The sequence below is a fragment of the Mauremys mutica genome, chromosome 1 (genome assembly GCF_020497125.1).
Source record: "Mauremys mutica isolate MM-2020 ecotype Southern chromosome 1, ASM2049712v1, whole genome shotgun sequence".
Taxonomy (NCBI): Eukaryota; Metazoa; Chordata; order Testudines; family Geoemydidae; genus Mauremys; species Mauremys mutica.
In genome coordinates, this window is record NC_059072.1 from 226,891,298 (window position 1) to 226,903,576 (window position 12,279).

Here is a 12,279-nt window from a genome sequence, read left to right on the forward strand (position 1 = left end):
GGCGTCGTGGCCACAGGCTGCTCTGGGGCGGACGGGGCCGAGCGGCACGGCTGCAGGCTGCCGGCCCTGGAGCTGCAGCTGCTTCTGAGGCTGAGGGGAGAGCAGCATGGCCAGAAGCAGAGAAACTCTGGCCCCGCCTCTTCCCTTCTGGCTCTGCTGCCTCTCCTTGCCCCCTCTGTTGGGGGAAGGGGCTGTGTCCCACTTCTCCCTCCCTATACCCGTTCATAAGCCGACACCCTTCTCTGGTGCTTCCCTTTTTTACTAAAAAAATTTGGCTTATGAACGAGTATATACAGTAGACAAGTTTGATGTCTTCAAGTCACCAGGGCCTGATGAAATTCATCCTAGAATACTCAAAGAGCTGATAGAGGAGATATCTGAGACAATAGTGACTATCTTTGAAAAGTCATGGAAGACCGGAGAGATTCCAGAGGATTGGAAAGGACCGATACAGTGCCAATCTATAAAAAGGAGAATAAGGACAACCTGGGGAATTACAGAACAATCAGCTTAACTTCTGTACCCGGAAAAATAATGGAGCAAATAATTAAGAAATCAATTTGCAGACACCTAGAAGTTAATAAGGTGGTAAGAAACAGTCAGCATGGATTTGTCAAGAACAAATTGTGTAAAACCAATCTGATAGCTTTCTTTGACATGGTAACTAGCCTTGTGGGTTGGGGGAAGCAGTAGATGTGGTATATCTTGACTGTAGTAAGGCTTTTGATACCATCTCACATGACCTTCTCATGCAAGTCTAGATGGAGCAAAACAGGTGGGTGCAAAACAGGTTGGAAAGCCATTCCCAGAGAGTAGTTATCAGTGGTTCACAGTCCAGCTGGAAGGGCATATTTAGTGGGGTCCCACGGGGGTCAGTTCTGGGTCCACTTCTGTTCAATATCTTCATCAATGATACAGAACAGCATAGAGAATAGACTTATAAAGTTTGTGGATGATGCCAAGTTGGGAGGGGTTGCAAGTGCTTTGGAGGATAGGATTAGAATTCAAAATGATCTGGACAAACTGGAGAAATGGTCTGAAGTAAATAGGATGAAATTCAATACAGACAAATGCGAAGTACTCCACTTAGGAAGGAACATTCAGTTGCACATGTACAAAACAGGAAATGACTGCCTAGGATGGAGTACTGCAGAAAGGGATCTGCAGCAAGGGCGGGGTTAGGTTGGAAAACCTTCCTAACAGTCATGGTAGTTAGGCACTGGAATAAACTGCTTGGGGAAATTGTGGAATCTCCATCATTGGATATTTTTAAGAGCAGGTTAGACAAACACCTGTCAGGGATGGTCTAGATCAGTGTTTCCCAAACTTGGGACGCCGCTTGTTTAGGGAAAGCCCCTGGCGGGCCAGACCGGTTTATTTACCTGCTGCGTACGCAGGTCCAGCCGATCGTGGCTCCCACTGGCCCGGAGCAGCGAACCACGGCCAATGGGAGCCGTGATCGGCTGGACCTGCGTACGCGGCAGGTAAATAAACCGGTCTGGCCTGCCAGGGGCTTTCCCTAAACAAGCGGCGTCCCAAGTTTGGGAAACACTGGTCTAGATAATACTTAGTCCTGCCATGAGTGCAGAGGACTGGACTAAATGTCCTCTAAAAGTCCCTTCCAGTCCCACGATTCTGTGATTATTGCCCTGGCCTGTTTTATATTTAGCTTCATCCTTTATCCACCCACATGGAGGCACACTCCCCCCACCTTGCAGCATGGATCTGACAGATCCATGCTATAAGAACTTCCCCAGCTGGTGGTGGCACCCAGAGTTTCGCAGTAAGGATGATGGCAAATCCCAAATCCACATGTGGCAAATACATTTTCTGGTTGTATTAGTTTTCTATGAGAAACACTTAAGGGCATGCTGGTGCAAGGGAACAATGAGTAACCCCATGTATATCCTTGCTCTTGCCCCAATCACACTTCCCCAGCTACTACCCATCCCTTCCTTTTCCTGGATTGCCAGACCCTCAGAAGTCTCTGCAGAAGGCAACTGACTCTCTTTTCCATGTGTGGAAGGGAAGATCCATGCTTAAAGGATCTCCTCCACATAAGAATTATTTTACTTAGATTGTACACTGTTTGGAGGAGACACCAACATGTGTGCCTAGAGCCTAGCAAGATGGAGCCCCAAGATACTACTGCAATAGAAATAAATAGTAATGGAGGATGTCAATAACACATACAGAGGTTATTATAGAAGTGAGAGGGAGAGGTTCTGTGGCTTGCAATGTGCAGGTGGTCAGCTAAACGATCATGATGGTCCCTTCTGGCCTTAAAGTCTATGAGTAATTAGAATTGGTCAAGAATTTTTGAACTTTGAACATTTTCATGGAATAAGGGGAAATTTTTTGGCAAACACTTTCATGAAAACATTTCCCATTTTTTGCCCAGCAATAATAAAATAAATAGTAGGTTGTGATCTGGCCCTCACACCTACATAAGCTAAGATAAAATAATAAAAGAAAAAGAAAAATAATACATGGTGAACCTAGCAGTGAGGATTAATGTTGTCAGCTGCTAAACCAAAGACAATGTGGTAAGCAAGGAGCTAGTAATCTCATTTTAAAAAACCCAAAGTCTTATATTGGTATTATTGAACCAAAGCAAGATCCTGTTATGTACAAACCTATGCAGAAATTCACCTATTTTCCCCTGAGTAAATACACTAATGGTCTATATAACTGATGTTGGGTAGAAAACTGTACCTAAGGATATCTTGCAAAATCAGTTTTGGAAAACTTCTGCTTCAAGACACTAAAGCTGTTCCAGCTGCTTTCTTTCACTGCAAAAACTGCTTGCACTATGTTTGAAAACTGTGTTATCTTGAAAGCTTAGTCATCAGTGAACAGTTTTATAAGAAGAAAAGATTAGATCATATGCACAGTGTTGTATGATTTTACTACTTGCTGACACCAATACTGAACTTTTTATTTTTTGTTTAATAACATTATTTAATGTTGTGCTACCATACATGTTTTCTAACAACAATATTTTAGCTATGAAACTATGTGCTTAAGTGCCTTCCTAGTTAGGGAAAACACTTAAGGATGTGCTTAAATCCCATTGGCTTCCATGGGACATCCTGCTTTCCCGAAAAGGAATCCTTTCCTGAATCATAGCCTCAGTGAACAACAAAGAAAATATATATAAGATTATCTTCTCAACATCTGATGCAGAAATATATTGGTAACATTAACAGTTGTATATGTAAATATTTATTAAGGATAGCTAGCTATTTAGAATAGATGTATTTCTGAAGCACCTAACACAGTAGAACCTGAGTGATAAGCAATAAGAATGTTTACCTTGTGTGTTTGGCTGGAAGATTTTATTTAGGTCCAAGGAGGAGGCTCTGGAATGTGATTTCTGCGGCCTTGGTGGGGGCATAGGGGGCTCTTCCCCCTTTTTCATTGCATCTTCAATAGATGTGCTGGAATAGGACCTAAAGGAAAATAAAAGAATCTCAAAAGGAAAATAAAATCAACTGATATTTTTAGACCATTCATGTATACAAATGTAGTAAATATTGACTGGAGTTGAGCTTTACAGTGGAACATCATTGCCTCATGGATTGAAAGGGCAGCTGATGGCAGTGGGATATAATATTAGATGGTACAGACGGAGGGCACTCTTGCTCTAGAGAGTGGGAGGGTTACTTTTAAACACACAGAACAAGTACAAGTGTTAAACATGCCTTTTAGCCTCATTGTTTTAGTTTTATAGCTTCAGGCTCCACTCCTTTAACTCAGAAGGTCATGTGACCTCAGCCAACAGCAGAATAATTATAGTAACTATCTTGAATACACCTGAATGAAAATTTCTTTCCTCTCTACCAACTTTCTTCCTCTCCTTCTCCATAAACTTTAATTTGAACTCTCAACATGTTGGGCTCTGGCTGCCGCTAGGAGTATATTAAAAGTGCTAACTTGCTTCTGAAGCATTTTCACTATGATATTTATTTCCTACAGTATGGCTGAATTCTGAAAAGCACAAAAATAAATAAATGCAGCCAAAATGTTGCATTAACTGTAACATAAGTTGTAGTACTTAAAATAACAAGGTGTCCTGGCAGGAGACTACTTTCAGCCTGCAGTTTTGATGTATTCTGTCAGCATAACCCCGGGCACAGGGTTGCTGGCAATGCAAAATCTCCCTGAGAGGATCTGTAACAGGGTTGCTGGCAATGCAAAATCTCCCTGAGAGGATCTGTAACAGTGCAACAAATATGCAACCCCATCTCCTTTGCAGGGTCTGCAGCTGAGCGGGACTGGCCAAAAAGGTGCCCAGTCTTACTCAGTTCACCCTCACAGCGCCTGCTTATGGGGCTCCTACAGACCACTGGGGAAATTAAAAAAGCTGTCCTTCTCTAATGGAATTCCAGGGGGAGAGCAGCATTAGAAACACTGTCTGCCCTCACCATTTCAGGGAGGAGAAATCTGTACCTCCTTCAGCAATCAGGCCAGACAAGCCCAGGTTTTTTTTTGCCCTAAATCTGTTGTAGCAGAGACAATCTGAGCTGTCAGGTTCAGATCACATGATTCTCCTTCAGCCAATGAGCTAGCTAGTTGGTAATTTGGGGGCCTAAACTAATAATTAAGTGGTTGGACAACAAAGCAAAACTATTTGAACTCACATTACCATGCCTTAAACTGGAATGTGACTGTCTATTCATAGGTGCAATATATGTATCACTTGAATTCACCGTTCACAATGATCCATTTTCATGATACTGCCTGTGCATTATGCAATGTCTGTTCTAAACACTTGTAACAAGTTTCATTATCTTGAGTGGAGTCCAATAATTTCTGCTGTTGGAGTCACAAGTTTTTTCTGCAAGGCTGCAGACTTTACTCAAATCAGAATTGACAACATGAAGTGTTATACTTACTATAACACATTACGCATGACAAGCAAGACAAAAAAAGATTAAGCAACAACAGGCAAAAACTCCAACTAATGGGAAAATGGATCAGCAGCTTTTGCCAAACTGGCAGTAGTTAGTAGGCAATTCTTTGTTAACAGGTTGGACACTGGCAACTGCAATCTTATATTTTTGATTAAACCAATACACACGAGGTAAAACCAAACTTGTTTCAGAGTTCACATGCAACATGTTGCCTTTGCTTCCACTGCATTTTTCACCCCAGGGTTTAGAATCCTCCAACCCAGCTCATTTAAAATCTGATCCAACACACATTAAAGTCAGAGGGCTTTGGATTAGGCCCTTAAAATATTGCACTTCAAATCTATACAATAAACAATGGAAGGGGAGATATACTGGAGAAAAAACAGGCAGCTTTATACTTTATCATTCATTGTAAGGAACTGTAAAGTCGTGCCTAGGAGGCAAAAATGCATCTGGCCTTGCAGAGTTAATACAATGCTACTTGAAGGCCACCATATTGACTGACACCAGGGACTGAACTGGGGACCTCCAGAACTAAAAGCATGAATCTCTATAGACCGAACTAAGCTAAAAGCAGTAACAGACTCCTCTCTAGAGTTGGTCAGATAAACTTCAAGGGAACCATATTTGTCACAATATGCAGGTCTATCAAACTCGAAATGCTGTCTATTTTGCAGGAATTTGAGTTTTAAAATAGTCAATATCCTGTTGCAACATTATTTGAATGAAATCAAAATTAAAAAAAAAAAGGGGGGAGGGTGGAGAGAATTTTTGAATTTTCCTCTGCAGAGAATTTCAAATGTTCAGGTTTTGTTCCTAATTAAAACAAAGCCAAATTCTGAAACTTTGAAATCCTTTGCAAAATGCAACTTCTATCCTCTACACATATCCTCTGTGGATCAGGCACAGAGGGGAACACGTAAACACATACAGACCTGTGGGTTATGCAATACATGCTAGACAGGGGTTCTGAGGTTAAAAATGAACTTAATTCATACTTTTGAAGTAGTATATCAAAGTCCCTTAGTCACATGATTTTCTTTTCAAAGTAATTTAAGGTCCCCCCCCCCATTTTATGATTTTAAACCACAATTAAGTGAATTTTAAGACAGTAAACGCTCCAGCTTGAGTTGGGCACAAAGCATGCAGGTGCTGTGCAATCTTCCTGGACACAGACTCTGTCAGCCATGTCTCTCAGCCCTACCCTGCCATTCTAGTCCAACGTACAACTCATGACCAAAAATCTATCTGTGTCTAGTTACATGGTGATTCTATCATGTGGCTAAACAGCTTGTAGGGACTGAGAACTCCAACAAATCACATTTTCTTATGCAAAGTAAACTCAGCTCTCCAGAAGTAAAAATTTCCTTATCACATCACATCAACCTTGCATTCCTCTTCTCCAACTAATTCATTTCCAGTTTTTGCATACCTGTCCCAAGTGCATTTTTCCTTGTTTTATTTTCTACTACTCACTTTTCTATCCTATTAGATATTCATATTCTTCCCCTCTCAATACTTTTTTCCAATCCTGAAGTATATCAAACTTTTGTCCTGCAAATACCGTCTGTCTGCAGCACCAGTGTACTGCTTTGCTGTAGTAGGCCAGTCAAATTCCTTTCCCTCCCACCTCTCAATTTACTGCCACTTCGGGAGCAAAAATACATCTGCTGCAGAGAAGTCTGCTTAGTACTTTTACAACTCCTGGCTTTAGAGGCTACATCTACAATCCTTGAAACAAACTCTAAACAGGCAAGCATATAATTTTGTTCTCTATAGCCTTTAGTTTAATTTCAAAGTGTTTCTTTTAGTTTCTCCCATTCTTTGGTTTATCCTCCTTCTCTGCCAGGCTCCTTTTTTTCTCCTCCTTCTTCTGTTTTTGTTCAATTAATTATAAGCTTTATGAGGAAGAGACTCATGATTAAACATTCATTACATCAGAGAAAGAAATGAAGCACTAAAGTAGTTAATCTGACTGGTTGAAAAAGACAGCCTAAAGTCTAATACAAGATGTGGGCATACCAGAATGCTGATCAGCCAAAAACGCTGCTTAACATAGTTGTTGTATTTTTCATGACACAATATTTTCAGACACTAGTTGCCTTTTTCATTCCCTGCAAGTAACCAATCTTAGCAGCTTTAATTTTTAATCCACATTCTTATATGAACCACATACTATGTTCTGCCACACACCAACTGGTTACTGTTAGATATGATACTACACAATTCAAAAGACAGAACACACTCAGCCGCATCAGATGCTGCCATTATTGGTGCTCTCTAGATTGTCCAATGTGGCTATCCATATGTAGCATGCAACTTTCAATTAGATGAAGTCTCGAGACTGTTCCTGAAATGGGATGATGACGGGTCTCCCAAAATGACATTAGGCTGGCTTCTATTTCCACCGCAGTTAATAAAATGCAATATCAACACCTTCACTCCTACACAGTTTGATGTTTAAATAATACACTGTTGAAGATCTCTTCAGATGGGAATATTTCTTTGACAGAAACAGAAACAAGTACCTGGATCTTGGTCTTGCCTTGAGTGTGTTCGATTCCTGAACAACTGAAAACAAAAGATTACTTGTTAAAAACATTTAAAAAAAAAAAAAGAAGAGGATGTTTCTTTATCTGCAGAATGATAGGTAGTTAGAATTAATTACAAACAAAAGGAGGATGTCAGAGTGATGCTTATCCCTGCATAATAATGAGGATTTGATTGTTTTCATTCCTCACTCCCCATCTGTCACTGTGAATGTTATCATCCACATAAATCTCTAGTTCTTTTTTTTAATTCCATTGAGACCGACTATTCCAACTCTTGGCTTCAGTTACACCTTGCAGCAATAAGTTCCACAGTTTCAGAGTTGTTTAAAAAGTATTTTCTTTATTGATTTTAAATTTGTTAACTTTAGTCAGTTTAACTGTTCTTGTTTTATGAGACAAGAAAAACAGCAGTGAATGATTTACCTTCCCGGAACTATTCCTTATATATGTACATCCCTTTCTATGAGTCTCCTCTCTAAACAAAAAATAATGCTGAAAAACATAACTTTGTGATTGCTTTCAAATCTACTTCCCTGAAAGAGAGATTCTTGGGGTATTACACCTGTGTAATCAATTTTAAAAGTCTAAGATAGGTGAGTTCCTTTTTTTTAAAAATTGTTATACTAGATAGAATTCTAAAGAGAACCCAGAGGGATGGTACTAGAGAGAGACTTTCGGTGTTATTTGTTACCTTCAGAAAATCAGCATTTTGCCAAAGGTTACCACACTCCAGTATCTATCTGATCTTACCATAGATTTTCCTATACAGAATCTATCTATGGTAGCAGTTGGCAAATGCTGACTTTTTAATGGCTTGTATTATTCTCTTGTATGCACATACCAGTTAGGGGGTTTACAGCCATGCAGAACAAATGAGATAGCAGGCATTATAATGTAGATCCACAGACATGCACTTTTTCCTCATAAGAGAAGTTGTTTGCATGGGTTTTACATTATTGACTGAAGCTCTGCATGGAGGATATACAGATGCAACTGGTAGTGATAAATGTTCAATAAGAAAACCACTTATGAATGAATCTCTCAGTAGATTAATGTCATCAACAAACTGACTCAGCATCATTCCATATTCCAGTGTAACCAACTCTTAACTAGCAACTAAAAGAAGAGAGGAGAGGGAATTACCATTAACAATGAGCAATAATGAATATTTTTTTAGGTTTAAAGCACCCACAGAATACAATTTTAGTAACAGATTTCTACAATCTTATGACCCAATTTTGACAGTACTGACAATGATAACTTAAATTATATGTATAATTTTTGAAAGATTTGCCTTCTCATTTTATATCATTCAAGGTGAACCATATTTTTAGAATATTTATGTTTTCTTCAGATCATCCCCACAAAACTATAGGGAAGGTTGACATCAGAGTCCTCAAATGATGTTTTGTTGAGGTGAACATGGGGACATAGAGGGAAGACAGAATCCTATTTTGAACTGATTATTGTATTAAATAAAGAACTATATCAATGCAGCGTTGTGGTCAAGGCCTTTTTTTAAGCAAATGAAAGTCAGGAAATTCAAGATTAAGATTCAATGACACCTACAACTCAACCGGGGTGGGGTAGGGGGGAAACTGTTTTTTTTCTCCTAAAGAAGAAAGACAGTTTATTTGTATGTGCAACCATTAGTTGCAGAGATATTGCCAGCAAATGTAACAATACTTCAGTCCATTGCCACAATGCACATAAGCCTGCATCTCACACAAAAAATACAAAAGAAATGTCAAGGACACTGGCAATTCCCAATTCATTTCTTTTTGGAATCTTAGAATGGAAATTCTGGGCCTTTGGGCTGTAATCTAATGTCTTGGAGTCTGTCCAGGTTTGGAAAATTAAAGAGTGTGGTGGGTCTGCTTTAGAGGCTGAAGACTGAACTGAAAGCCATACAGTAAATGGTGTAATATGCTAAAGTGGTAGAAAAGAGAAAGGAAGAAACAAAGGATTTCTTGACTACCCTAAAACACTTGTTCACAGTCTGCAGCACACTGAGCTGCTTTGTGCTTGGCTTAAGCAGCAAGAGCAGAATTTAAGCTGTTATTTGGAAATAATTAAGGACCAACATTTTTAAATGTGGGTGCCCAAATTCAATAATGTAATTTCATAAGGGCACCTAAATAAGTGGCCTGATTTTCAAAGGTGCTGAATCAAACAGTTTGCATTGACTTCAAATTACTAATCTTTATGATGGTGAAGAAAACCTTCCAAATGTGAACCAATGAAATGCTGTCTTTCCTGAGTTTATAACACAGGCAGATAGCCTGAATCAATAGCTCCAAGAAAGATCTGAACTTTCCCTATTCATTTCAATTGGAGCCCTGCACAATTCAAAATGTGTATCTCCATCTGATCTGTAATCCGCAAACATGGTCCGCAGATTTGCAGGACTCTAATCTAGTTGAGTTTTAGTCCTGAAGCCTAAAGATAACAATGATGATATTTAAACACTGATGATCACTATAGGAAAACTGTCTATTATTGTGGCTTGACAAAACAGGTCTTTTGCACCTCTTATCTTCTGTCACATCATCTAACTCAATCCCTTTGCCAGTACAAGGACACCTATAGGATATTCTCTAGTATTCTGTCCAGTCCAGTTTTAAATAACTCAATGTAATGAATTACCACTACTTCCTTGGTGGACTATTCAACAGTCTAATTCAGGGGTAGGCAACCTATGGCATGCGTGCCGCCTGATTTTCAGTGACATTCACACTGCCCGGGTCCTGGCCACTGGTACAGGGGGCGCTGCATTTTAATTTAATTTTAAGTGAAGCTCCTTAAACAGTTTAAAAACCTTATTTACTTTACATACAACAATAGTTTAGTTATTGTGATAGACTCAGGCCAGTTGGATACAGCAGAATAGCTGAAGGCAGATATACTGGCCACTGGATTAACAGTTTTCTGTTCCCTGACTGACCAGAGCAGGGGCTGCTCCAGGCTAATGAGAACACCTGACTCTAATTAACCTGTAAAGAGTCAGGTGAGGCCATTCAGTTAATGTGACCACCTGACTCTAATTAAGGCCCTGCTGTTACTATAAAAAGGGCTCACTCCAGTCAGGCAGAGGAACCAGGGAGCCAGAGGAGAGGAAGTGCGGCTGAAGGGCTGGTTACTGGAGACACCCTAAAAACATCGTTAAAGGAGCCCTAAAGTAAGGGTGAAGAAGGGAGAAGCAGAAGAGCTGTGGGGAAGTGGCCCAGGGAAATGTAGCAACTCTGGCAGTGAAAGGTTGGCTGCCAACAACTGCTACCATTTGGGTCCCTGGGCTGGAACCCAGAGTAGAGGGCAGGCCCGGGTTCCCCCCAACCCACCACTACAGGAACAGCTCCTGGAAGGGGAAGTCAGGTCCCTGTCAGGACAGGAGGCTGAACAGAGACTGTGGGAGTTCCCTCACCAACCTCCTTGCAGCCTATGATGAAAAGGGCTCAGTAACCCTGTAACCCTGGCCCTAGAGAGAGAAGGGCTACGTGGAGGGTCACAGTGAGCCACTGAGGCTAAGCATAAACCGCCTAGAAGTGCAGGACCCACAGGAGCAAGGTCAGAGCTCTGCCACAATATATATTATAGACTAAAAAACGTTAAAATGTATTACCGGCACGCGAAACCTTAAATTAGAGTGAATAAATGAAGACTCGGCACACCACTTCCGAAAGGTTGCCGACCCCTGGTCTAATTGATTTCATAACAATTTTTTTCCTGATTTATGAAACCTAATTCTTCCTCCTAAATTTCATCCCATTTATTTCCCTTTGGACTCAAAGGGAGTCACCAAGTAAGGGGAAAGGGATTGAAGGACAGCGGGTAACGAAGGAGACAGAGAAGGAAAAGGGTTGCATCATCTACCCAGGAGAAGGAGACAAAGGGAAAGCCACTGTGAGTTTTTACTGCTGCCTTTCCCTCTGTGGGGTTTGGAGTGGGAATTAAGGCCATGGCTACACTTGCAAATTTGCAGCACTGCAGCAGGGTGTGAAAACACACCCTCTCCAGCGCTGCAAATTGCGGCGCTGCAAAGCACCAGTGTGGTCAAAGCCCCAGCGCTGGGAGCGCGGCTCCCAGCGCTGTACGTTATTCCCCACAGGGAGGTGGAGTACGGACAGCGCTGGGAGAGCTCTCTCCCAGCGCTGGCGCTTTGACTACACTTAGCGCTTCAAAGCGCTGCCGCGGCAGCGCTTTGAAGTGCAAGTGTAGCCATAGCCTAAGACTCTGACCCTAACCTTTTCAGGGGTACAAAATTGTGCCACAAAAGAACAGAACAGCAGCATCCATTCCATCTTCATGGAGAAAAGGTGAGGGAGGGGCTAGAACTTGCAGTGGCTTGGGGACAAGTGTGAGCAATGACAGTTTTTCCGAGGTGTACTGCTAGGAGTCCTGCTAAACTGAAATTCAGAAATCCCAGGGGGAGTACAAAGAAAGAAAGATAAAGATTCTGCCACTAACTCTCCCGCCTAGAGGGAAGTGTGTATGTAGGAGACCACGCAATCAGTCAAGAACATGAGCTGAAGATAGGAAATCTTGCAGTTCCCAAGTGTTTGGGAAGGAGCCAGGAAAAAAAGAGTTGAAAATGGGGCACACAGCTGTTGAGGGGCCATTAATAAACTTGAGTTTTAAGGCACAACTGCTAAGACAGGCCCTTGGGGTCAGTTTGATTAATCAAGGATATCTTCATGATTAAAAGGATGAGAAACTTCTTTTTTTTTTTTTTTAAAGGGCAAACCCAGATTTGCACTAATACCTAAGTGGTTAACCACTGAGATTTATAAGCTCTACTGAGACCTGATAAAGTT

At 41.0% G+C, this 12,279-nt stretch overlaps 1 protein-coding gene across 7 annotated transcripts in view; it reads right to left on the reverse strand.

Annotated features, from left to right (window-relative positions):
* REPS2 (RALBP1 associated Eps domain containing 2) overlaps positions 1-12,279 on the reverse strand; it is a 158,004-nt gene that overhangs the window by 47,918 nt on the left and 97,807 nt on the right. For all 7 annotated transcript variants that reach the window (XM_045021781.1, XM_045021377.1, XM_045021638.1 and 4 more), the window contains 2 exons: positions 7,445-7,487; positions 3,316-3,452 (listed from right to left, as the gene is read on the reverse strand). In XM_045021781.1, coding sequence (XP_044877716.1) covers positions 3,316-3,452; positions 7,445-7,487 — 180 coding nt within the window. The remainder of the gene's footprint in view (positions 1-3,315; positions 3,453-7,444; positions 7,488-12,279) is intronic.